We start from the raw sequence: 25,025 nt of genomic DNA, 5'->3' as shown, positions 1-25,025 counted from the left end.
ACATTGCAATATTCTGATTTTTCCAAATCACTTTAAGTCAGGGCCGGTGCAAGGAAGTTTCGCGCCCTAGGTGAAACTTCCACCTTGCCATCCCCCCTTCCCCCACAGCCCTGCGGCAGCTCCCCGCACCCCCCCGCCCTGAGGTGCCCCCCCTCCGCAGCAGCTGCCCCCCCCCCGCCCTGAGGCCCCTCCCCGGGAGCCGTGCGGCAGCTCCCCACCCTAGCTCACCTCTGCTCCACCTCCTCCCCGAGCACGCCGCCCCCGCTCTAATTCTCCTCCCCTCCCAGGCTTGCGGCGCCAAACAGCTGATTGGCGCTGCAAGCCTGGGAGGCGGAAGAAGTGGAGCGGCGACCGTGCGCTTGGGGAGGGGGCGTAGGAACGCTGTAAAAAAAAAAAAAAATTGGGGGCACCGCTTTTCGGAACCCCCAAATCTTGGTGCCCTAGGCAACCGCCTAGTTTGCTTTAATGGTAGCACCGGCCCTGCTTTAAGCAGATCTTTACCAATATGACATACTTCCAGAGAGGTCATACAAAGAGTAGCCCTCTTACACAACCCTTGATATCTGTCCCAAAGCAAGCCTTAATTTGGATCAAGGCACTTGGGGGATTGCCTTCAGTGTTAGCTTCAGGTACTCCTGTCAACATACAAATCTCTAGCTCAAATACAGTGGTGCTTTAAACTTCAACTAGCTGACCCATCAGGGAGTGCAGGTTGAAGCTCGAACACTGCTGATGCTCAAGCTAGTAATATAGTGGGGATGCAGCTATAGGCTACAGTTCACCATGTTAGCACAACTCATCAGTTGCTAAGCCAATCGATCTGTGTTTCACAGTATGGATGCTCTCACTCAAGCTAGGCTAGCTGGAGTGGGGTAACTTGAGCTAACTGTTTCAGTTAAGATAATCCCTAAAATAATCATTTCTGGTTGAACTTTACCCTCAGCTTCTTTTAGTTTAGCTGGAAGTATGTCTGCAAACAACTTCAAATTTGTTTCTCTTGAAAGTCACCAAGTCACTGATCAAATGAATCTTGAAACTTCTTATTCCCTTCAGCAAAGGGACAACTGTCACCCTAACTTAAGCATTTGTTGGAAAAGTCACTCCACTAAAGCAGTCACATTAAAGCTGAAGCTGCAACCACCATAAAGGGAGGAATGGTGCAGGGTTGAAGCACAAGTCTTGCGATGATGACGCCCCGAATTCTAATCCTACTGTGATTCCCTTGGCGGCCTTGGGCGAGTCACAACAGTGACCTACAAATAACTTTTATAAAAATGGCACTCCACTTTTTGCGTCTTTATGATCATGCAGAAGTCTGCTTGTTTTACCTCATAAATATCAAGAATGTTAAGTCTAGTCTTCTGTAGAACTGGTGAAGTATCTCTTAGGACTCTCAGACTATGTATATCATGACCTCTCATACTGTCATGGAAGAAGCAATGCTTCTGAATCTTTAACAAAAACATTCTTTTTTCAAAATATTTTATAGTTGGTGGAATTAAATGGGTAAAAGACCCAAAGAATTAAAAGCAGTGATTAAATATTCCTCCTCTTTTAGTTGCTAAGCTTTCAGTCACTTGGATCTTGTGCTTAGTTTTACTGATTCTCCAGTCACTAATGAGTCTTTCAGTGTAAGCAAGATCTGTGTCTAATGTAAAAAGAAGCAGACCAAAAAAAAAATTCTGGCTTTTTCAGCCTTTATATTATAAAGAAGAAAAAAAGATACAAACTTTTCTCTTTTGCAGAATACCTTTAATTTCCTTCGAGTTTCCCCAAGAGCCATACCCCCTCACAGGGGGGTTTGTGAGGATTAATGTTTGTAAAATGCTTTGAACAGGGAAAGTACTATAAGTAATAAGAAAACTATAATGCTTATCAACTAGCTTATGTCATTGTCCTTTTGCAGAACTACCAAGTTTCTCTTAATCTGATCTATATATATATATATATATGAATGAACGATTCTTTAACGCATTTTACAAAGAATTTAACTTAGCATTAAAAAATATGAAGAGTCTAAATAGCAGAAGAGGGGATGGGGTGGAAGATGGCTATTTGCCACCTTTCAAGATCCCCAATCCAGGGACTGCCAGGGCCCAAACTGCCAGATATAATTTAGAATAGGCTAAGATTGCTCTAAGTTACCTCAACTGTAGCGGCCCCATAGGAATCGCTCGCCAGACAAAGGTAGCAAGGACAGCTGAACTCTCCAAGTCTATCCATTCTCACCACACCAAATGGCATATAGCTGGCTTTACACCAGCCAATGATACCTCTGCCCTGGGGGAATCAGCTGCCTCTTCAGGTGGCTTTGTGCCCTTTTGTGCCAGTAGAGCAGGTTGAGGATTTATCTCCTGTTCGTTTGTTTGTTTACTTTTGTCGATCTCTACAGTCTGAAACAACCTAATCACTTAAATCATTGCACTGTTTTAGAAGTGTTTTTGGGATAAAATTCCATGATTCAGGTTTTTTTTTTTTAAACTAACACACAATTTGGAATAAATATGTAACCCTTGATTTCACCAATGAGGCGTGCTGATTCTAAATTTCAGTGTGAACAGTCACGACGTCCTTGCGGTTTTCAGTATTCTTGACCTATGCATTTTGCAATTGTACTCAGCTGGATATTTGAAGTTCCTTCATATATTGTACCTGAAACAAACCAAAGGAAATAAAACTGAACTAAGCATATTAACAGTAATTTAAATCCTTGTTCTAAAGATCCAAATAGAGCTCTAAGACAATAAAGCAAAGATTCATATTAACAACGAGAAGCAGAGCTGATATTCACATAAAATATTAAAGTATTTTACTGTTGACTACAATGAAGCAAACTTTCTTGTTGGTATATAATATCAATAATCGACTTATTTTGGGGGGTAAGAAATTTCCCTGAACAGCAATTTCCACATTTCGAGTCAAATTTGAAAGTATTTACAGTTGACATCAGCCATTAAAGCCAGAAGTCAGTCTAAAACTGTCAAAACTATCAAAGTGACTTAGTACGGGACTTAGAAGCGTAAGTGGCTAAGTAACTTTTGAAAGTGAGACTTGTACCCCTAAGTCACTTTGACACTTTTTAACTCAAACTCTCTCCTCCCTCTTATGGTTTCAATTTTATTTTTAAGTACCTTTGATTCATTTGAACTGAAATTTGGATTGAACAGTAATATTCACACTAAAGCAGTACACACACACTTTTTTTTTTTAAACACTGAATTAAATATGATAGACAGACTGGCTCATATACCTAGATATTTCTGACCCTTATCAGTGTCATATCTCAGTATTAATTTGCTGAAAGGAAAATATCTCTGACAAATTGGTATCCAGGTAATTGAAACACAACCTTGAAACAATACCAAACCCAAGTCTATATTATATATTCATAAGAAATTGCTGCTTACCAATTTTGCAGTCTCTGTAGTATTTTTCAATTGGATAATCTTTTGTGAATCCAACTCCACCCATCCATTCAATACATTTACTAGTTGTCAGTGCTGCAACCTAAGGAAAATTAGATTCACAATTACCATCCCAGGACACACCTTTGCCAAGAAGTCAGTCAATGTCATTGTTCCATCTAATTTCAGAAAAACAAAGCAATAATTAAAGCAGCAATTGGAGGGAAAAGGAAAGAATGGAGATTTTAGCCACCTATCCTGTGCAAACTTTGTAAGAATGTTGTTTGTGCACCAATTTAAGGTTCATTCTCACTTCACCCACCTGATGACATGAAGAAGTCAGAATAGTTATTTGCAATAGTCCCTTCCCTACCAAGAAAGAGACTTTAATTGCTGTATTGGCTACCATTGCAAGTGAAAAGGAAGTGATTCTATGCCCATAGTTCAGCATATAAAATCCAAAAATGTCTATCATTATGACTGGGAGAGGCATTCTTGACCAGAGATTAATTCCCCTCTACCTTACCACAGCAGTGAATCCTGAGGTGATGGAATCTTTCAGAACATCTCCTTGTGGGTGATTGCTAGTATTTGAGGTTTTATTGAGTGGATAAATAATACTACACTTCCTTTCTTTAATTCTGCTGTTTGAGATTTTTTTGTATTTTATTTAAGGGGGTTATACTGTTTATCCCTCAGTTGTCCTACTTTCATCCCATCTGAAAACTGCATGTTGGAAACAAGAGAAAACTATGCTCAATTTACAAAGAACACAAGTTATTAAAAAACATATTTAGCAAAAATATGGCTTTAAAACTAACAGCAAGTGAACTAAATGTACCAAATAAAAAAATGTTTGGTTACCTCTGCAGCATAATACTTGGCCATGCTTGCCTCTTTTCTGAATGGCCTTCCTGCTTCTACGAGTCGGGCTGCATTATAGGTCAGCAACCTTGCAGCTTCCAGCTGGGTGGCCACTTCAGCTATCTGATGTTGCATTCCCTATAATAAGCAGGCCTGACGTTAGACAGAACTTACAACACATCTAAGTATTATCCAGCTGCCTAACTTCAATATGCAGCAAAATGTGTATTGCTTTTCAAAGCTTTAAACCTACATTCTGAAACAAAACATGATTACACATGGATTAGTAAAAGGTCATCCCCTCCCACCTCCTTTTTGCACTTTCAGAGGTGGTGAGACTTTATCTGGGCCAGCAGGAGAGAGAAAAATCTGGGCCCCTTGAAAAATTGCATCTGCCTTTTTTCTTCCCTTCCTCCTGGATACTCAGCTTCATGTGGTTGAGGAGGGAGCTCCTTGGCTGATTGGCTGGATAGAAGGTTGCACTATAAGGCTATTGGCTCCTGGGTACTCAAGAGTGGACTAATAAGCTTTTTTCCTTGCCCGGATCCCATTCTACATCCTGATCAAAACTTCCCTCCCCTCACAATCGGAGAAGAATTGGATTTTGGGGCCTTGCTGTGGACATCACACTAATAGACTTTTGGGGGCTGGGAATGAATACCTCTCTCACTGCCTGATTGATCTGAGCATTCATTCCCTCCCCACTTCTCCTCCCCCCAAGCCAACCTTCCTCACAGCAACACAGGGACCCAATGGGCACATTAGGTTGTAAAATTTGTTACAACTTGGTAAGTTGAAATCAAAATATTAAAATGGGTGAACTCAAGTGCCTAGTATTAAATGAGGATATTGATACAATAAGCATCACAGAAACTTGGTGGACCAACGATAATCAATGGGACACAGTAATATCAGGATACAAACTAAAGAGGAATAAGAGTAGGTCATGCTGGTGGGAGAGTGACACTATATATGCAAGAAAGCATAAAGTCAAATATAATCAAACTGTACTATAGAATCTCTATGGATAGAAATTCCATGCTTGAATAATAAGAGTATAGCAGTAGGAATATACTACTGACCACCTGATCCAGATAGTGATGGTGATTGTGAAATGCTCAGGGAGATTAGAGAGGCTACAAAAATAGAAAACCCAATAACAATGGGAGATTTCAACTACTGCCCTATTGACTGGGTACATATTGCCTCAGGACAGGATGCAAAGATAAAATTTCTAGGCACCATTAATGACTACTTGTTGGAGCAGCTAGTCCTGGAACACACAAGGGGAGGCAATTCTTGATTTAGTCCTAAGTAGAGCAAAGGATCTGGTCCAAGAGGTGAATATGGCTGAACCATTCAGTAATAGTGACTCCAACGCCATTCCCCACCTTAAGGAGATGACTTCTTCTAATGTACTTCCAATTCTGGAATAGCAGTGAATCATGCCTCCGCTGAATGAGTACTTGCACTAGACACTTAAGAACATAAGAATGACCACACTGGGTCAGACCAATGGTCCATCTAGTCCAGTATCCTGTCAGGTGTTAACTAACATATAAAATAGATGCACAAACAGATACACCATTAGATCTGCAGAGCGTATATGCCAAATTAAGGCTTATCTGAATTTCTTTTCAATTTGCCATTCACAGACATTGAGAAGGAGAGACATTAAATAACACAAGCGCACTATAGTTATTCAATCAAATGACTCATTCCTGACATTTTCTATGATGATTACTACTCTTTTAAGTAGACAGTTTTTAATATATACACTGATGAATACCTGAAAATCAAATATGCTTTTCCCAAACTGGACTCTCTCCTTTACATATGGAATAGTGTGGTCAAAACATCCCTGTGCCAATCCCAACATCTGTGAATGAACAGAGAAACAAAGATTACACTGAGTAAACAATTTGTACATTTAATGTACCCAACGGAGGTAATAATTACAGTAATTCTTTTTCTGGGCAGATGGTGTGCCTTTTTAATTTTTCGGCATTCAAGGAGATGAGCTTAGTTTTTCTCTGTAAAAAGAAATATGATCTGTGTAGTATCAGGAATAATGAAACCAAAGATGACGTAAATACAAAATATAATAAAACAATTCTAATCAGAACCTTAGTCGAGGTTTTACTACTGTTAGAATTCTTGTCCAGGTGAGTCATGATAAAGAGTCATGATGAAGAATAAACCTATTCCATAACCATCTGGATGTACAGTGAAGTCCTGTAAATCAAGGCAAGATATTAGTGAAAATGATGTAGTGAACTTCTTCAGTAAAATTCAGAGGCGTCAAAGGATGGCCCAAGTAATCTTTTCTAATCTCAGTATATGATTCTGTGAAAAGCCCTAACTGCTTTAGACAGGAAAATCACTGTATACTAAACAGTGAATAAATATAAATATATATACTACCTATAGAAATTCAATTCCAATCAAATTATTTTGCTGTTATGAAGGTGCCAGATTGACAGCATAAAAAATTAGAGTACTTCATCTACAGAACTGGTACAGAGGAGGTGGCAGTAGCGCAAGCTTCCTTATAATGTTCTGGAGAGACCACCTTTAGAGGACAGTTTTAGGAGATCTGATGCCTATTCAACCTTTAGCAGCTCTACTGAAGCTACCAAAAGGGCAGCCAGTTGTGATGTGGATGCCTGTTTACTAGCAACTGGAGTAATAGTAACAATTAACTTCATATAGGCTGCCCAAGAGCCATACAGCAAAACTTTGAATCATCACCTATCTAGCTAGGCTGGATGAAAATTAGTGACCTAGAAATTGAAAGTACTGCAATACAAATCCCCTGAGCCTTTGATTCCCTGAACATGCTGTCTCAAATATCTAACATGTTAGATTAACTCATTTAAACTCTTACTCCTACCTAACGACTCAAAACTGAATGTCATAGGATACAGGTACACGTTTTTCCTTAACACCAGCTCGGACCACAAATTGAATATGAGCCAAGAATGTGATGAAGTTGCAAAAAAAAGGAAGAAAAAAAAAAAAGCTATTATTCTGGAGAGTATTGACAGGCGTGTTTTACATAAGATATGGAAGGTAATTTTTCTGCTCTACTCGGCACTGGTGAGGCCTCTCCTGGATTATTGTGTCCAGTTTGGGGCACCACATTTCAAGAAGGATGGGGATAAAGTCCAAAGGAGAGAAATAAAAATTATAAAAGATTTAGAAAACCTGACCTATGAGGAAAGGTTAAAAAATGGCCTTTAGTCTTGAGAAAAAAAAGACAACTGAGGGGGGACCTGAGAAGTCTTCTAATATGTCAATGGCTTTTATAAACATGATGGTGATCAGTTGTTCTCCATGTCCAGTGAAAGCAGGACAAGTAGCTATCAGCTTAATCTGCAGCAAGGGATTTATGTTAGACATTAGGAAAAAAGATAGTTAAGTACTGAAATAGGTTACTGTGAGGGTTTACGCCCCTCCTTACAGGGCAGCATGGCCTAGTGGCCAGAGTCCATAGGATAAACCCTTGTCGCAGGGTAGCACAGCCTAGTGGCCAGAGTCCATATAAGCGCCCCTTGTCGCAGGGTAGCACGGCTTAATGGCCCAAGTCCATATAAGCGCCCCTGGTTGCAGGGTAGCACGGCCTAGTGGCCCAAGTCCATATAAGCACCCCTTGTCGCAGGGTAGCACGGCCTAATGGCCCGAGTCCATATAAGCGCCCCTGGTTGCAGGGTAGCACGGCCTGGTGGCCTGAGTCCATATAAGCGCCCCGGGTTACAGGGCAGCACGGCCTAATGGCCCAAGTCCATATAAGCGCCCCGGGTTGCAGGGCAGCAAGGCCTAGTGGCCCAAGTCCATATAAGCACCCCTGGTTGCAGGGTAGCACGGCCTAGTGGCCCAAGTCCATATAAGCGCCCCTGGTTGCAGGGCAGCACGGCCTAGTGGCCCAAGTCCATGTAAGCGCCCCTGGTTGCAGGGCCGTAGGACCTTACTACTACTGGCTCAGCGAGGGGGTCCTACCGAAACATGCTGAGGCTTACCGGGGTCAAGGTACCAGTCCGTCACCTCCCCCGGGTCGCTCCCTACCAGCTGGGGAATTGGGGTCTCCCATGGATCCCAGGGCTCTCCGTGAGTCTCCGGATCCGTCGCCTCCTCTGGTTCCTCCCGCAGTAGGGGTTCGTGCCGACCGATAAAAGCCTCTGTTCCTGACAGCTCCAAGAGCGTCAGCTGGTCCTCTGCAGGAGCTCCCCAGTTAGGTCCTTCCCCTGCGGCCGCCAGCCCCGACTGAGCTGAGTTCCCTCCTTTTATACTCCGTGAGCATCTGGAGCATGCCCAGTACGAACGGGGCGGGACTTCCTCTGTCAGAGCTACTGGTCTGACGTCGCTGGGGCCAGTGCGGGGCAGGGCTGCCCCGTCACAGTTACCAAGAGAGGTTGTGGAATCAGTCATTGGAGGTTTTTAAGAACTGGTTAGACAAACACCTGTCAAGGATGGTCTAGGTATACCTCTGTCATGCCTTAGCATGGAGGGAATGGACCTCTTGAGGTTCCCTCCAGCCCTACCTTTCTGTGATTCCACAGCCTTCTACTAATGCTAATGGGAGTTAAACGAGCATCAAAAATAGATGTAATTGGCGAAGGTGATATATTGAGCTCGAGGGCCAACTGTGTCTGAGCATACCACAAGGCTGCCACATATCATGATCCCTATTTACTATTTGGGGGGAAAACTGAAATCTCCTATAAAAAACACACTTTTAAAAACAGCATTTATGCCTGTCCCAGCTTCTGACAGACTGGTCTGAGCAAGGATGATCAAGCAAAGATTTTTCAGGTCTGGATAGAAGATTAATACTCATGAAGAATATTTTATTGCAAAGAAGATCATGAAGAAAAGATCCCACAAGCTCTCGTAGCTCTTCTTACAAGAGAGGGAATATTACGGAATCCATTAATAATAGTGAGACAATATGGGTGAAATAATATCTTTCACTGGACCAACTTCTGTTGGTGGGAGAAACAAGCTTTTGCGCTACACAGAGCTCTTCTTCTGGTATGGGAAAGGTACTCGGAGTGTCACAGTTAAATAAAAGGTTGAACAGTTAGTTTAGCATAAGTAGTTAGCACATATTCTAAGGGTACATTCAAGGTGAAGTGGCCCGTTAACATCCCTGTAGTCATAGGACAAAAAGGGGAGTTAGTGAGTTATAGATTGTTGTAATAAGCCATAAATTCAGTGTCTTTATTAAGGCCACGTTTTTTAATGTCTAGCAAAGTTATGAATTTACTAATGAGAGTCAGATGCACAATTAAACCAATTAGGATCCTAGCTGGTTTAATTCTGTATCCAGCTACAAATATAAAAGTCTCCTTTCTGCTGCTCCTAATAGGAGCAAAGAAAAAGACAAAAAATGAAACAAACAACCAGGGCTTTGGAGCAGAGCTTGGAGCTGGAGCGCGGAGCAGCTCCGGAGCAGTGGAGCTGCAGGTCTTTGCCTGCAGCTGGAACGGAGCCGGAGCACAGCTCCAAAGCCCTCCAAACAAGAGGCACATACAACAAAAAATAGAGACTGAAAGGGAGACAGACAAGAGACATGAACAGATGGTAAGAAAGCAGAATTAACAGTGATGATCCTGAAACTGGAATCTCACAAAAATACAACCCCCCCCCCCCCCCAAAAGACAACCAAACAAAAACAGCACCTTTTCCACAGAGAATTATCTGGGCTACTAGAGTATAAAGGTGGGCTACCAGAATTTGGTAGCCAACTATTTGATCAGTTTAACTATGTTACTTAACTTTTATATGGTGCTCAAAAGTGTGTTATTTTACAGACCCTTAGGAAGACAGGTCCTTGACTGAAAGCCAAGTGCCCCAATGAGAGAAGACAAGCGCCTTTCCAGTAATAAAAGGGGGGGGGGGAAGAGAGTATTTTTCAAACATGAATACAAGGGGGCGGGGAAAGACTGTATACATAGGCCAGAGCTATATAGGACAGATTACAAGGGTTATGTTATCCCAGATTCCATAGATGCTTCCTCCAGAGCCACTGGAACTCAAACAACCATTTATCCTCTACTCACTCTTAAAATTCTGGAGGAACACAGTACAAAATAAAATAAAAATAGAGAAAGGGTAGAAGAAAATATAGCTGTAGTACATTCTTAATTAGCTTCAGTATATGCTACTAGATTCCATTGCACCATTGTATATCTGAAGACAAACAAATTAGCACATGTAACATCACATATAACTATTTTACGTTAAAATTATTTGAAACTGTTTTCATAGCAACAATCACGTTTATAAGACATTCATTACCTTCTAAACTATTACTGCTGCAAAACTAAACTCAATTCTAGAGGGTTTTTAGAATTACTGTTCTTCATTCAGGCACATTTCTCTTCATTTGAAGGTGCCAAAAACAAAGTATTAGCTGAGATATAACAAATACCCATCTTAACTTTTAATTAGGTTACAACAGTAACTTGCAGTAATTAGATTAAGACTTTGACAGTGTACTTTACTGCCAGAAGAGCTATGTTATTTATATCTCTGAGAACAACAGGAGCCAGTGCTCTAGATTTTTTTAAGGCCATACCTGACAAAATTTTACCACAAATAATCTTTAAAAATGATGGAAAAGCCAACCCTATTTAGTATCATGCTACATTACCATGTGGAAAGCATGCATTTAGGCATGACCTATTACTCCTGGTCTGTCTGCCAGCAGTTGGAAAAGGAATAAGGAAGAATGATAGCCTCCAAAATGATAGGGACAGACACATCACCTCTACTTGCATCACAAAAATAGTATGTTTTTGCATTAATTAGATTTCCCTTTAAAAGCATAGGTTGAATGATAAAAAACAGCCACAAAACCAAATCAATTTTTATAGGGCTGGACTCTGTTAGAATTTCAGGATCTGAATCAGGCTCATAACAAAACAACACATACTTTAAATAATCCAGAAATTCGATTGACATTTTGGTCCAAGTGCCCTAACGTACATTTTTTAAGTACATCGCCACAAACTTAGCAGACTTCCATTAGAACATATCAATTTTGTTCTGGGACTTTTTCATGATTAAGATAAAAAGATAATATCAAATGTCATTTGCTAAGTATGCAATCAATATTGTAAGCACTAAATATTACTCTTTATTCTTACACTATTTATATGATATGCAGTATGTGTCAAATAGCTGAATTTGTTTTTTGAAAAATTAACGCACATGATGGAAGATATGCACTATTGTTGTAGCCATGTCGGTCCCAGGATATTAGAGAGACAAGGTGGGTGAGGTAATATCTTTTATTGGACCAACTTCTGTTGGTGAGAGAGAGTTAGGTCAGCGCCAGGCAGCTTATGTCAATCTAACTATGTAAGTGTTTACACTAAAAGTTTGCTCCCACCAATTAAACTGCCCTGCTACGCCAGCTTAATAACTCCACTTCCATGAGAGGCATAGAGTCAATGTCAATGTAGTTAGGTCAACACAGTGTCAGTGTAGACATTGCATTGCTTACAGTGATTGCTACTGCATGATGCACCCACTGACACAAGCTTTCCTGGTGAGAACGCGCACTGCCGACACAAGGAGCATAGTGTGGACACACCAAAGCGATTTAATTACTGCGGCAGCTGTATGCCAATGTAACTTAGATCAACATAATTCTGTAGCGTACACATGCCCCGAGAGACAAGCTTTTGAGCTACACAGAACTCTTCTTCTGGTCTGGGAATGGTACTCAATGTCATAGCTAAATACAATATGGAACAGACAGTTTAGTACAAATAGTTAACGCACATTCTAATAGACCATTCAAGGTAACGTGGCCCATTAATGCCCCTGTAGTCATAGGACTAAAAGGAGGGGCTAGTGGGTTACAGATTGTTGTAATAAGCAATAAATCCAGTGTCTTCATTAAGACCACGATTTTTAGTGTCTAGCAAAGTTATTAATTTAAGTTCTTAGGCTTGCCTTTTGAAAGTGTTGTGCAGGTTTCCTTTAAGGATAAGGACTGAACAGCCAGATATAGAGTGATTGTTTTGTGAAAAGTTTTTGCCCACAGATGATATGGTGTTTTTGTCTTTTATCATTTTCCTGTGTGAGTTCATTCGAGACCATAGTGATTGTCTGGTTTCACCCACAAAGTTGATATTGGGTCATTTAGTGCACTGGATGAAGTACACCACATGTTGGGATAGGCATGTATAGGACCAATGGATCTAGAAAGGTATGTTAATCATTATAGCAGTGGAGATATGTCTGCAGGTTTTGCATCTGTTGCTCTGGCAGGGTCTGGTGCTGCTTTGATTTGGTGTGTCCTGATCTGTGGGGAGCTTGTTTCTGATGATGCACTTGAAGAGGTTGTCGGGGGTGTGGGTGGGAGGAGGGGTTGTTTGAAGGTTGGAAGAAGGGGTTCAGGAAAGATTTCTTTCAGTATGAAATGCTACTTTAGAATATAGAATCATAGGACTGGAAGGGACCTCGAGAGGTCATCTCATGGCAGGACTAAGTATTATCTAGACCATTCCTGACAGGTGTTTGTCTAACCTGCTCTTAAAAACCTCCAGTGATGGAGATTCCACAATCTCCCTAGGCAACTTATTCCAGTGTTTAACCACCCTGACAGTTTGGAAGTTTTTCCTAACGTCCAACCTAAAGCTCCCTTGCTGCAATTTAAGCCCATTGCTTCTTGTCCTATCCTCAGAGGTTAAGAAGAACAATTCTCCTCCCTCCTCCTTGTAACAACCTTTTATGTACTTGAAAACTGTTATGTCCCCTCTCAGTCTTCTCTTCTCCAGACTAAACAAACCCAATCTTTTCAATGTTCCCTCATAGGTCATGTTTTCTACACTTTTAATCATTTTTGTTGCTCTTCTCTGGACTTTCTCCAATTTGTCCACATCTTTCCTGAAATGCAGTGCCCAGAACAGGACACAATACTCCAGTTGAAGCCTAATCAGCATGGAGTGCAGCAGAAGAATTACTTCTCGTGTCTTGCTTACAACACTCCTGCTAATATACCCCAGAATGATGTTTGCTTTTTTTGCAACGGTGTTGACTCATATTTAGCTTGTTGTCCACTATGACCCCCAGATCCCTTTCCGCAGTACTCCTTCCTAGGCAGTCATTTCACATTTTGCATGTGTGCAACTGATTGTTCCTTCCCAAATGGAGTACTTTACATCTTTCCTTATTGAATTTCATTCTATTTACTTCAGACCATTTCTCCAGTTTGTCCAGATCATTTTGAATTTAAATCTTATCCTCCAAAGCACTTGCAACCCCTTACAGCTTGGTATCTTCCTCAAACTTTGTAAGTGTACTCTCTATGTCATTACCTAAATCAGACCCAGAACTGATCCCTGCAGTACCCCACTCATTATGCCCTTCCAACATGACTGTGAACCACTGATTACTGCTCTCTGGGAACAGTTTTCCAACCAGTTTTGCACCCACCTTATAGTAGCTCCATCTAGGTTGCATTTCCCTAGTTTGTTTATGAGAAGGTCATGCGAGACAGTATCAAAAGCTTTACTAAAGTCAAGATATACTATGTCTACAGTTTCTCCCCTATCCACAAGGCTTGTTATCCTGTCAAACAAAGCTATCAGGTTGGTTTGACAGGATTTGTTCTTGACAAATCCATGCTGTTACTTATCACCTTATTATCTTCTAGATGTTTGCAAATTGAGTGCTTAATTATTTGTTCCATTATCTTTCCGGGTACAGAAGTTAAGCTGACTGGTCTGTAATTCCCCAGGTTGTCCTTATTTACCTTTTTATAGATGGGCAAATATAGTGCCATTTTCCAGTCTTCTGGAATCTCTCCCGTCTTCCATGACTTTACAAAGATAATTGCTAATGGCTCAGATACCTCCTCAGTCAGCTCCTTGAGTATTCTAGGATGCACTTCATCAGGCCCTGGTGACTTGAAGACATCTAATTTGTCTAAGTAATTTTTAACTAGTTCTTTTCCTATTTTAGCCTCTGATCCTACCTCATTTTCACTGACATTCACTATGTTAGATGTCCAATCACCACCAACCTTCTTGGTGAAAACCGAAACAAAGAAGTCATTAAGCACCTCTGCCATTACCACATTTTCTTTTATTATTCCTCCCCACCCCCCCACCCCTCGTTGAGTAACGGGCCTACCCTGTCTTTGGTCTTCCCCTTGCTTCTAATGTATTTGTAGAATATTTTCTTGTTACCCTTTATGTCTCTAGCTAGTTTGATCTCGTTTTGTGCCTTGGCCTTTCTAATTTTGTCCCTACATACTTATTTGTTTATATTCATCCTTTGCACTTTGACCTAATTTCCACTTTTTGTAGGACTCTTTTTTGATTTTTAGATCATTGAAAATCTCCTGGTTAAGCCAGGGTGGTCTCTTGCCATACTTCCTATCTTTCCTATGCAGTGGGATAGTTTGCTCTTGTGCTCCTTAATAATGTCTCTTTGAAAAAACTGCCAACTGTCTTCAATTGTTTTTCCCCTTAGACTTGCTTCCCATGGGATCTTACCTACCAACTCCCTGAGTTTGCTAAAGTCTGCCTCTTGAAATCTATTGTCTGTATTTTGCTATTCTCCCTCCTACCATTCCTTAGAATCATGAACTCTATCATTTCATGATCACTTTCACGCAAGCTGCCTTCCACTTTCAAATTCTCAACCAGTTCCTCACTATTTGTCAAAATCAAATCTAGAGCAGTCCTTCCTGGAACAGCATCCCGTGGTCAAGGAAGCCGAGGCCCTCCTGACGACACCATCTTCGCAGCCAGGTGTTCACCTCTAGGATGCATCTGTCTCTGCCTGGGCCCCTACCCTTGACCAGAAGGATCGAAGAGAACAGCACCTGCGTTCCCAACTCCTTCACCTTTATTCCCAGAGCCCTGTAGTCACTTCTGATCTGCTGAGGGTCATACCTCACAGTATCATTAGTGCCCACACGGATGAGTAGCATGGGGTAGTAGTCAATAATCCCTCCATAACGTCTCGGATACGCGCCCCTGGCAGGTAGCATACCTCCCGGGACACCATGTCAGGGCGACAGATGAGTGCCTCAGAAGAGGGTCCCCAATCACCACTACCCTGTGTTTCCTCCTGGGAGCAGTGGCTGCGATCCTCCCAACCTTGGGGGTACATGGCTTCTCCTCCTCCCCCTTTGGGGGTGATTCCTCATCGCTTGTTGCCAGGGCAGCATATCGGTTTTCCATCACCACGGTGGGTGGGTTGGAAGCAGGGGTGGAGCACGGCCTGCTGCCAGAAGCAACCAGCAGCCAGTGTCCTCCCTGTGACAGAGCCATATCCTCCTCCCCTGGTGGTGTGACAGCAGTCCTCTGTAGCTGGATAGCTTCCTCAGCCTTGGATGTCTCCATATGAATACTTTCAAGGAATTCCTCATGGGCATGGGTGCTCCTCAGCCTAGCCATCTCCTCCGTAGCTCTCCCACCTGCTTCCTGAGAGATTCCACCAGCAGGCATCTTTCACACTGGATGTGCTAACTACTTATGCTCAATTATCTGTTTGATCTTGTATTTAGCTGTGACTCTCTGAGTACCTTTCCCAGACCTGAAGAAGAGCTCTATATAGCTTGAAAGCTTGTCTCTCTCACCAACAGAAGTCGGTCCTATAAAAGATATTATCTCACCCACCTTGTGTCTCTAATGATGAAGATGACATTTTAGATATATTTGAAAATTAATAAATTAATCATTGGAGATTAACTACTGTTTGCTCTAATAAATTTGTTAGTCTCTAAGGTGCCACAAGTACTCCTGTTCTTTTTGCGGATACAGACTAACACGGCTGCTACTCTGAAACCTGACTACTGTTTCTCAAAATAGACTATTACAATGAAAACAGTATTGCTTTTAATAATGCAAAATTCTATGTACAATAATCAGTATTATGTATAGTCCTATACCAAACATTATTTTATCTTACATAAAAGAAGAGTGACATCTAGTGGCAACACAGATTCTTTTCATAAGGTATTTCCTTAATTTTCCATTACCAACTTCTTTCTTATAATAGCTTAAAGGTTTCAATCCAAATTCAAACTACAGAATTATCACATTAAATATTAAACAATGTTACTCACCTGTGCAGCAATTCCTATTCTGCCCACATTTAGCGTTCCAATTGCATACTTATAGCCTTCTCCAAGCAGTCCCAGGATATTGGTCTTAGGAACCTAAAGAATAAAACCACTCAATTATTCCTTCTTTTCTGTTCTGTAACTGCTAGTACCGCTCACAGCTGTACATGTTTTATTTAACATGTCTCATAACTGAAGGCAGCAATATAAAATGGGCACCTGATTCCCATAATACTTTTGTAGAAACCTCCCCAACACACACAGGACTACAAGAAGGACAACAGACAAAATTATTCAGAATTGGACCACTAATGAAAACTTGTATCACTGAGATGCCAAGTGAGTAATCCAAGTCCCTTAAGTCCTGATTTTCAGGTATGCTGGGTAGCCACAGCTACCCCCAAAAATTCAGCATCTGTGAAAATCAAGTCCTTACCAAGTCTTCTTTCCTAATCCTGTATCATACTCAAGATGCATGCAAGTTACACTTAACAAGGTTACTAAATTTCTGCCGAAACCTCTAGAACACTTACTGTACCTTAACATTTTCGAAAGTTACTGGGCACGTAGAAGTTGCTCTGATTCCCAGTTTATCTTCCTTTTTCCCTACATGTAGGCCCTCTGTGCCACGATCTACTATGAAGCATGTTATTCCCTTGTATCCCTAAGCAATGGATAAAAAACAAAGAATTGACTTTTAAGATAAAACCAAATGGGCTTTGAATATTTGATTTCTATATTGCAATATAAACCTGTTAAATACTATATTAATAAACAAAATGTGGAACCATCATCTGTTTTATTTCCCCCAGCTATATCTTTTGCAATTGCAATAATTTAACAAAGGCCAAGTCATCCCTTTCTGTAGAAAAAATAACAGAGAAAAAAGCACATTTAAAACAGTCTGAGTGGCTCTCTTAGCCATATCAACCATATGGTGAGGAGGAGAGCTTCAAATAAAGGGGGAAGGATAGGGTCTGTAATACCTATATAGAATGCAAAACAGTTGGAAATTCTGGCCCAATCCTGCAGGCCTCATGCAACTGAAGTTCTTCCTCTGTGCTCCTTTGAGATCACTTTACCCGACAGCAAATCCCGTTTTTGCGCTGTGCTCCCATTGGCTCTCCTACTAAAGCCGCTAACTTCTACTCTGTGAGGTGGAAGAATTAGCATTGCTCTCTGAAGCATCACACCATCTTATTATGTAAATCTGTGGCCTTTCCCATGAAATCATGCTGTTCAGAGTGGCTGTTTCCCGTGCTTCACCCCATTTCCAGCAACCAGAACCCAATTTCAGCAGAGCCCCAAAGGCTTGATCCTTTGAAGTACCATCAATTTCCATTGATATCAGAGGGACCAGGGGAGTTTAGCACCTTCACAAGCCTTAACAGTATGGCATTCATGTGGTGAGGCTGCAGACAGCTATTATATATATGACAGATGGGGATGTACATGGCGTTAGGCACCATTCTCTTGCCCATTTCCACGTACAATTTTCTCCTTCAATGCTGTAAAATACAGTCTTACTCCTGGGGAAATTCTGTGCCACTGCGTACATGCAGAATTCATGTCCAGCGCAGAAATTTTTTTCTGTGAAGAAAATACATTCTGCCCAAGAAATACTGCAGTTCCACCTTTTGCCCACCAGAGGCCACTGTGATGCCAGAACATACAGCAGCAGCTTACTGGTAGTAACACCCTGCAGCCTGCTGCGTTCATCACAGCACCCTGCCTGCGGAGCCAAGTTCGGAGGCATGGGCGGAGGATAGACAGAGTGGGGCACACAGGGAGCCTGCTGTGGGGTCATGGACTGGGGTTCAGAAGGGCTACTGGGGGGGCAGACTAGGGCGGGGGCTCAGGAGCTAGTGGGGTGACAGCATTGAGCCGAGGCTGAATGGGAAGAGGTGCAGGGCCACAAGGGCATGGGGGGTAAAGTGCCTGACTGAATGGGAGAGGCTTGGGGCCAGACAGGGCCTGCATGGTGGAGACTCCCCAACTCCCTATCCCTCCCCCGAAAATCTGTTCCATACTTCTGCCACGCACACCCAACAATCCTCCAGGTTCACTCCCAGGCTCCGACCCTCTCCCTCAGCTCCTCTGTTAGCCCTAACTCCCCCAAGCCTTTCTACTACTTCTGAGGGATGCGGGAAATACGTTTCTGTATTATAGTTTAAATGAATTACTCAAAGTTCTGTATTAATTTGCCTAGTAAGGAATCTATTTGTCAAAAAAAATATTCTGAATTTTTTTGTCTGTATTATTACAGACATACTTGCTAAAAGTTATTTTGAAATAAATTACCAAAATAATTGAAATTGGTTGATTATATTGTGTTATTTTGACATATAAAATATGCAGAATTTTAAAATATCACGCACAGAATTTTTAATTTTTTGGTGCAGAATTCCCCTAAAACTAAATAGTGGGGAGCATCTAGTCGAATATTAACTTGAAGTCTAAGCTAATAAATAACTATATTCTTCCATAATGGTTTAATTTTTACTTGTGCATGTTAATTTAAAAATGTAAATAATTTAAAGGTTTCTTTCACAGAAACATGATTAAAAAAATAGCTGTTGTCTATTATCACATAATGCTTATTTAATATTAATCGCAGTGATCAAAAATTAATATTCATCAAGACTGTAAAAGAGAAAAAAATATGTAACAAGGTTCTTGAGTCTTTTCAGTGTTCATTTGTAAATAGCGTTCCTGCAACATCATTGAAAGATATTTCCCAGTTTCTGTAATGTTATTTTCTATTTCATATTATGTAACACTGTTTAATTTGTGTCATTCTCCAATCTCCAGGATTCGTTTACACATTTTTCATACTGATAAAATCCACTACAAAAAGTATTGAATTTGATAATTTATCAATTGATTATTATTGATAGCTCTTACTAGTATGTCTGGTATTTTATGCCATTTCTAAATCTGGTTAAACATGTATTTCCTAACAGAAGTTACCTTAAATACTTGAACCCAACATAATCAGAGTTACCTAGAAAACAAAAAAAGTTAATATGCCTTTTTTAGTATTACACCTAAAGCATCAAGGTGAGTCACAAGACTTATTATACGTGGATATTTTCGGACACATCCCATTAGAAGACCCTCTTTTCAATTGCTTATAACAGCTTTGCCAAACTGTAACTGTTCAGGCTAAAATTTTCTATGTTGGCTGTTAGGCTCATGGGGGGAGGAGGGAGCAGCGGAATTTCAGCAAACATGTTTCAGCCATTTTCAAGATTAAGAAAAATACATTTTCCCCCTGGTAAAATACTTCTTAGCACCACTTCATTGAGAATCCCTAAAGCCTCCAGGCTGTGGTGCAGGGATTTCAAATTTAGCATGGCAGTAGCTTTTCTTGTCCCCATGAAAATCTGCCCAAATTATAAGCTTTTGAAAGATCTCAGTTCACACATGATCAGTACAGGTGTTAGTTTGGCACCTAAATTCTCTAGAGATTCCACCCCCACTGAGGAGGCTTCATTCCCAGATTGTATTTGCTCCTCCCATCTGCCAGGTGCTGCTGTGACAGTGGACACAGAGAAGGAGAGCAGGAAAAACATCTCTTTTGTGCTCTCAGTGCTTGTCCTGCTGCGGCCCAGGCAGTGTGGAGATGGAGGAATCAGCCCGGCTGGAATGCAGTAGAATGAGGAATCAGGCCCAAAGTGGGGGGGAAGGGGAAGACTGGGAGTGAAAAATAATGGGACTGTCTAGCAAAGAGACTGGGATCGGTGGGAAACAGACTGAGATTGCACTAAGAGCCTGGGGAGACTGGAGCAGAGAGGCATTGTGGGGACTGAGACGGTAAGGAGCCTGGGAGAGAGTGACTGGAGAGACTGGAAGGTGGAGGGAAGACTCGGACTTAGACAAGGAGACCAGAGGGAAAGATTTAGATTTCATTTTCTTCTTTATCCCCCATACATCCTCAGGTGCATAGAGCATCCACCTAGTTTCCACCATTTATTTAGGTCTTGTGCTGCTCTGTTCAGGCTTCTGAGTCATGTGGATGGATTTAGCTTCTTTCTCTATTGCTCTGCATCATGTTTCTCTAGGTCACCCTTTTTTCCCTCTTCCCAGGTGGTGTCTATGTTATTGCTTGACGTGGAAGTCATGTTGGTAGTATCATTAATAGTGTGTCCTAAATATGTCCATCACTCTCTTCTTACCATGTTTATGCTTTAGGTTGGTTTGCTCTATACAGAATTTCTGATGTTGCAAGAAACTTTTTCCAATGGACTTTGAAGATCTTCCACAGGCATTTACTTTGGAATGAGTTGATCTTACAATTTCTGTTATAGATATCCATGACTCTGCTCCATAAAGGAGGACAGACATGATGCCAGTGTTAAAAATTCGTATTTTTGTGTGAGTGCCAATCATACTACTTTTTCAAATCTTTTCAAGTTTGTGACAGCTGTTTGCTGTTTTTGATATTTGTTGCTTGACATGTAGCATGGTGTCACTATCACTGCACATCTGACTCCCTAAACAGGTAAAATTACTTCTTCCTAGTGTTTCTAAGTCTACTCTAACGGTTGTTTTTGCATCACCAATAGTCATGTATATTGTCCTCCCCATGTTTATCAACAAACCAACGTGTTTTGCTGTCTCTGCCAAAAGCTGGATTTTTTTTTCTATTAAATGAGGTGTCAAACTAAGCAGGACAGTGCCATCAGCAAAAACAAGGTCACCCAACTGTGCTTTATCCACTTGACTGGCTAGGCAAAAAGACTGGAATTGGATTAGGAGCCTGGGGAGGGGCGTGGAGACTGGGATTGATTACGCAAGGAAACAGACTGGGACAAGGAGCCTGGGGAAAGGCAGAGACTGGTTTATGGAGTTAGAAGGGGAAAAACAGGACTATCAGAGAGACAGTCTGTCTGGAGGAGACAAAGGCAGAATGAGTCAGGTCTTGTGGATACAGAAAGAGGGACAGAAGAGTTTGATCACTTAGAGCATACACCCAAGAGAACCTAGAAATGAACTTAAAATTCCTCTGCTGTCAGCGACTATTTGTGAAACCCAATGGCAAAGTGTTTCTCTCATGCACCTCTAATGGCTAGTCCCCATAAAGGAGGACAAGCTATGACTGCTATCAGTTACCAAGTTAGCTCAAGCAGGTCTATGCAGAGGATCTAAAGGTTCCAACCCTGTGGATGACGCACACAGAGGTCAGTATAATTCCACATGAGGGAATTTCTATTTTTCAGTTTGCAAACTTGACGTATTTTTTGTGTATAATTTCCTAGTTTTTTTTTTAAAAGCAATCAAAAGTTAGGATAAGCCCAAATTAAGATTGCCCGTTAATACTATTTTTTCTACAGCACACACCTAACTTTTTCAATATGCAGAATGGACTTGGCATGGGATAAATCAGGACTGTGCAGTGAAAGAGAGTGATCTGTAGGATACCTGCCTCATTTGTTGCAGAAGCTGGAAGGTGTGCAGTGAATGCAGCGGGTTGCAAGAAGAGAAAGTGTGGTCTCACAGTTAAGGCAGTTGACCACTATCCTGGAGAATTGGTTTCTAACCCTGCCTCTATCACAGAGTTTCTATGTGATGCGAGGTAAATCACAACCTAAACTTTTCGCAAATGTCCACTAAATTGTGTGTTCCTCATTTTATGAATGTCAAAATAAGACCCCTGGGGCTGAGCACTCACAGCTGCTACTGAAGTTACTGGAAACTGTGTTTTGAACATTTAAAGGGCTATATAAAATACCAAGTATTCTGAAAAAATCAGGTCCTACGTGATTCAAATTGGGGCACCCAAAATTAGTGGACACTTTTGACTTTAATCACTCTGTGCTTCAGTTCCCCTATCTATAAAATGGGGGTAATACTACTACCTCACAGCACAGTGGAATTGGGAAAATAAATTAGTTAACATTAGTGAAGTATTCAGTTGCTACAGTATCACAGAAAAGTCCAAGAGGAAATTAATTTTGTATTCAGATCAGAGTTTTAATAGTATGCAGTAAATAAGGCATGTGGCAATATACATGGATTGCATGAGCAACCTTAATCCTGGCATATGCTAAATTTTGGCTACTTCACTTTGCAACTTTAATATTCTCTTAGCATAATATCTGGCTGCAATATTTATAAGCTTTGTGTAAAATACAGGCTACATGATATTTCAGTGTATAATTCTTTATCGGTCTATTCTCACATAGCACATATGTAATTCCCATTTACAGTAATGGCAGATGCACACAAATGGCAGGAGGATGAACAAATTCCACATTTAGCTGAAATTAGTGTTTGTGCGAGACTTATCCCATTCATTAACTATTGCACTTCACTTTATAGTTTGAAATTGTCTGTTTGTTGACACAGAAATACATTGTTTCCCTGAATTAATAATTTGCCTCAAAATTTCAGTGTTCATGAAGGAGATTAAAAATAGGACTTAGTTGAACTTCGGTGTATCTAATATTATGGAACTTTTTCTTAATTTGTCTACCTATTTATGAATGAATAAATTACATAAATAAATAAATATATATAGACCTGGACTGGAAATGACATGATTTTCAACTAAAAAGTCAGCTCTTCACTGATGGAACTTAAAAACCCTTTTGATCAGTTGAAACTTAAACTTGAAAATATTTATAAAACGTTATTATTTAAGTTAGGCTTTTTTTTGAATGGGACACTGCAAAACAATTCTAATAAATAAACATAACACCTTTGCTAATAATTAAGTTTTGCAGCTGCTCAGTTTTCACCTTTCAGTTGCACCATCTTTTTTAGTTAACTGGTGGAAATGTTTTTACATTTTAAACTATGTAGTTTAGGATTTTTTTGTCTTTACATTACTTATATCTAAACTGATAAATGAAAAAACATGGCATGTCTCTTTTCAAATGTGCTTTGTCACATGGGCATATTTTAATATTGTACTAACTTTTCCTTTCCATTGCATATAGGCCTAGTTATATTGCACTTTTAATCACAGTATCCTGCCAATAAAAAAACATTAAAAGATACAACAGAAGTGCCATTAAGATTCAGAATGTCTATTCTTTGATGAGACAGGATGTGTCAATATTTGCTGGGTCCCTCATTTGGGCAGTTACTATTTTGACATTTTTATTTTCCCAGGTGTGTGAAGAAATTTGTTAAAATACTCACCAGGTTCTCCATTTTTTGTCATATAGATGATTCAGGGAAAATATGACTAATTTTTAAAAATCAATTTTTAGTGGGAGCAAGATGCAAAGAATTTACACCACATTACATCAGTATCATATTATCAACAGCCACAGGAAATAGCCACAATTGTTCCTTAGCAACTTACCAAAGAAGGATTTGCATTTGCCATCACGAAAAACACTCCTGCCTGTTCTGCAAAGCTTATCCACATCTTTGAGCCATTGATAACATAGTAGTCTCCCTTCTTATCAGCACGAGTCTTCAAAGAAAATGCATCACTGCCAGATCCAACCTCTGAAAGGCAGAAACTGCCTGTCTATCAATTGAAGGGAAAACTACATGAAAGGTTTTATTTAAAATATATGCACTGCATGCAACATTAATATAAGACTTGAAAGGAAAGTAAGTATAAAGTTGTTAAATATTTCAACCATTCTTAACCTATATATTGTGGGTAGTATCAGTTAGGTTTATAAGTGTGAAGACAGGGTTGTCTAGAGGTTAGAGCTAGGGAGAATGAAGTCATGACTTCTTCAACATTTTCCCTGCTCTCCCAAACTTATTCATGGTGTAACCCTCTGTGCCTCAGTTAGCCAACCAGTAGTCTGGGCCTAATACTTCATATACTTCCTTCCTACCTCATAAGGTTTTGTGAGGATTAATATTGGTATAGTAGTGATCCTTGGATAAAAGCATGTCCTCTGGAATGGTGGCCGAAGCATGAAGGGGAATATGAACGTTTAGCATATCTGGCACATAAATACCTTGCAACACCGGCTACAAAAGTGCCAGGCTATTTTTTTACATATATGTAACCCAAATTGAAGCCTATGAGAGTAGTGTTCAAAAGGACTGCAGAATCAGCCCCAAATTACTGAAAAACGTGCAACAGACTTTTCATTTTTCCCCTTCACCCCCCAGATGAAGGGGATATATCTGTGTACATGGAATGACAGATTTCAGTTCTCAATCAGCATTCCAATGTTTGCATATGAAGATATTGCCTTAGAATGCAATGCATAATTTAATTCCCTAAATGGACACTAACATTATGAAATCATATAAAATTTTATGTAATTTAGTAAAGGACATACTTAACTCACCAAATCTTTAGCCAGTCTGGGCAAATAAGTTCTCTTTTGTTCTTCTGTTCCATATGTAATAAACAATTTATTAGTAATTGTGTTCTGGAGTTCACACAGAAGAGCTACAGCTGGGTCAACCTTGGCTAATTCCTCTACCACCAGTATGGTAGAAAAAAATGAAGATCCAGTTCCTCCATACTCTGGTCCAAGCTCAATACTCATTAGCTAAAAGGGAGAGAATGTAAATACAACTGTTCTGGGGAGATTATCACAGGCAGTAATTTAGGCTGACAAGATTTTAAAATATTTTCACTACTGGAAAAAAAATTACTTACAAGTAATAAGCAATTAAAATACTTTTGTGCAAGTCAGAGAATGTAAAATCTCTTCAGATCCCTCTGCAATGCCTAC

The 25,025-nt window shown here is 40.5% G+C and overlaps 1 protein-coding gene across 1 annotated transcript in view; it reads right to left on the bottom strand.

Annotated features, from left to right (window-relative positions):
• Positions 1-2,465: 2,465 nt before the first annotated feature.
• ACADSB (acyl-CoA dehydrogenase short/branched chain) overlaps positions 2,466-25,025 on the bottom strand; it is a 28,939-nt gene continuing 6,379 nt past the window's right edge. Inside the window, exons 4-11 of the mRNA XM_024202748.3 lie at positions 24,633-24,839; positions 23,675-23,845; positions 16,898-17,023; positions 16,363-16,455; positions 6,058-6,147; positions 4,269-4,406; positions 3,408-3,507; positions 2,466-2,652 (exon numbers count right to left, since the gene is read on the bottom strand). Of these exons, the coding sequence (XP_024058516.1) occupies positions 2,582-2,652; positions 3,408-3,507; positions 4,269-4,406; positions 6,058-6,147; positions 16,363-16,455; positions 16,898-17,023; positions 23,675-23,845; positions 24,633-24,839 (996 nt within the window). The 3' untranslated portion in view covers positions 2,466-2,581. The remainder of the gene's footprint in view (positions 2,653-3,407; positions 3,508-4,268; positions 4,407-6,057; positions 6,148-16,362; positions 16,456-16,897; positions 17,024-23,674; positions 23,846-24,632; positions 24,840-25,025) is intronic.

This window comes from Terrapene carolina, unplaced genomic scaffold, assembly GCF_002925995.2.
Source record: "Terrapene carolina triunguis isolate 2854851 unplaced genomic scaffold, T_m_triunguis-2.0 Scaffold95, whole genome shotgun sequence".
Lineage (NCBI taxonomy): Eukaryota > Metazoa > Chordata > Testudines > Emydidae > Terrapene > Terrapene triunguis.
Note: the sequence above shows the minus strand (reverse complement) of the source record. Positions and strands in the feature narration are given on the sequence as shown.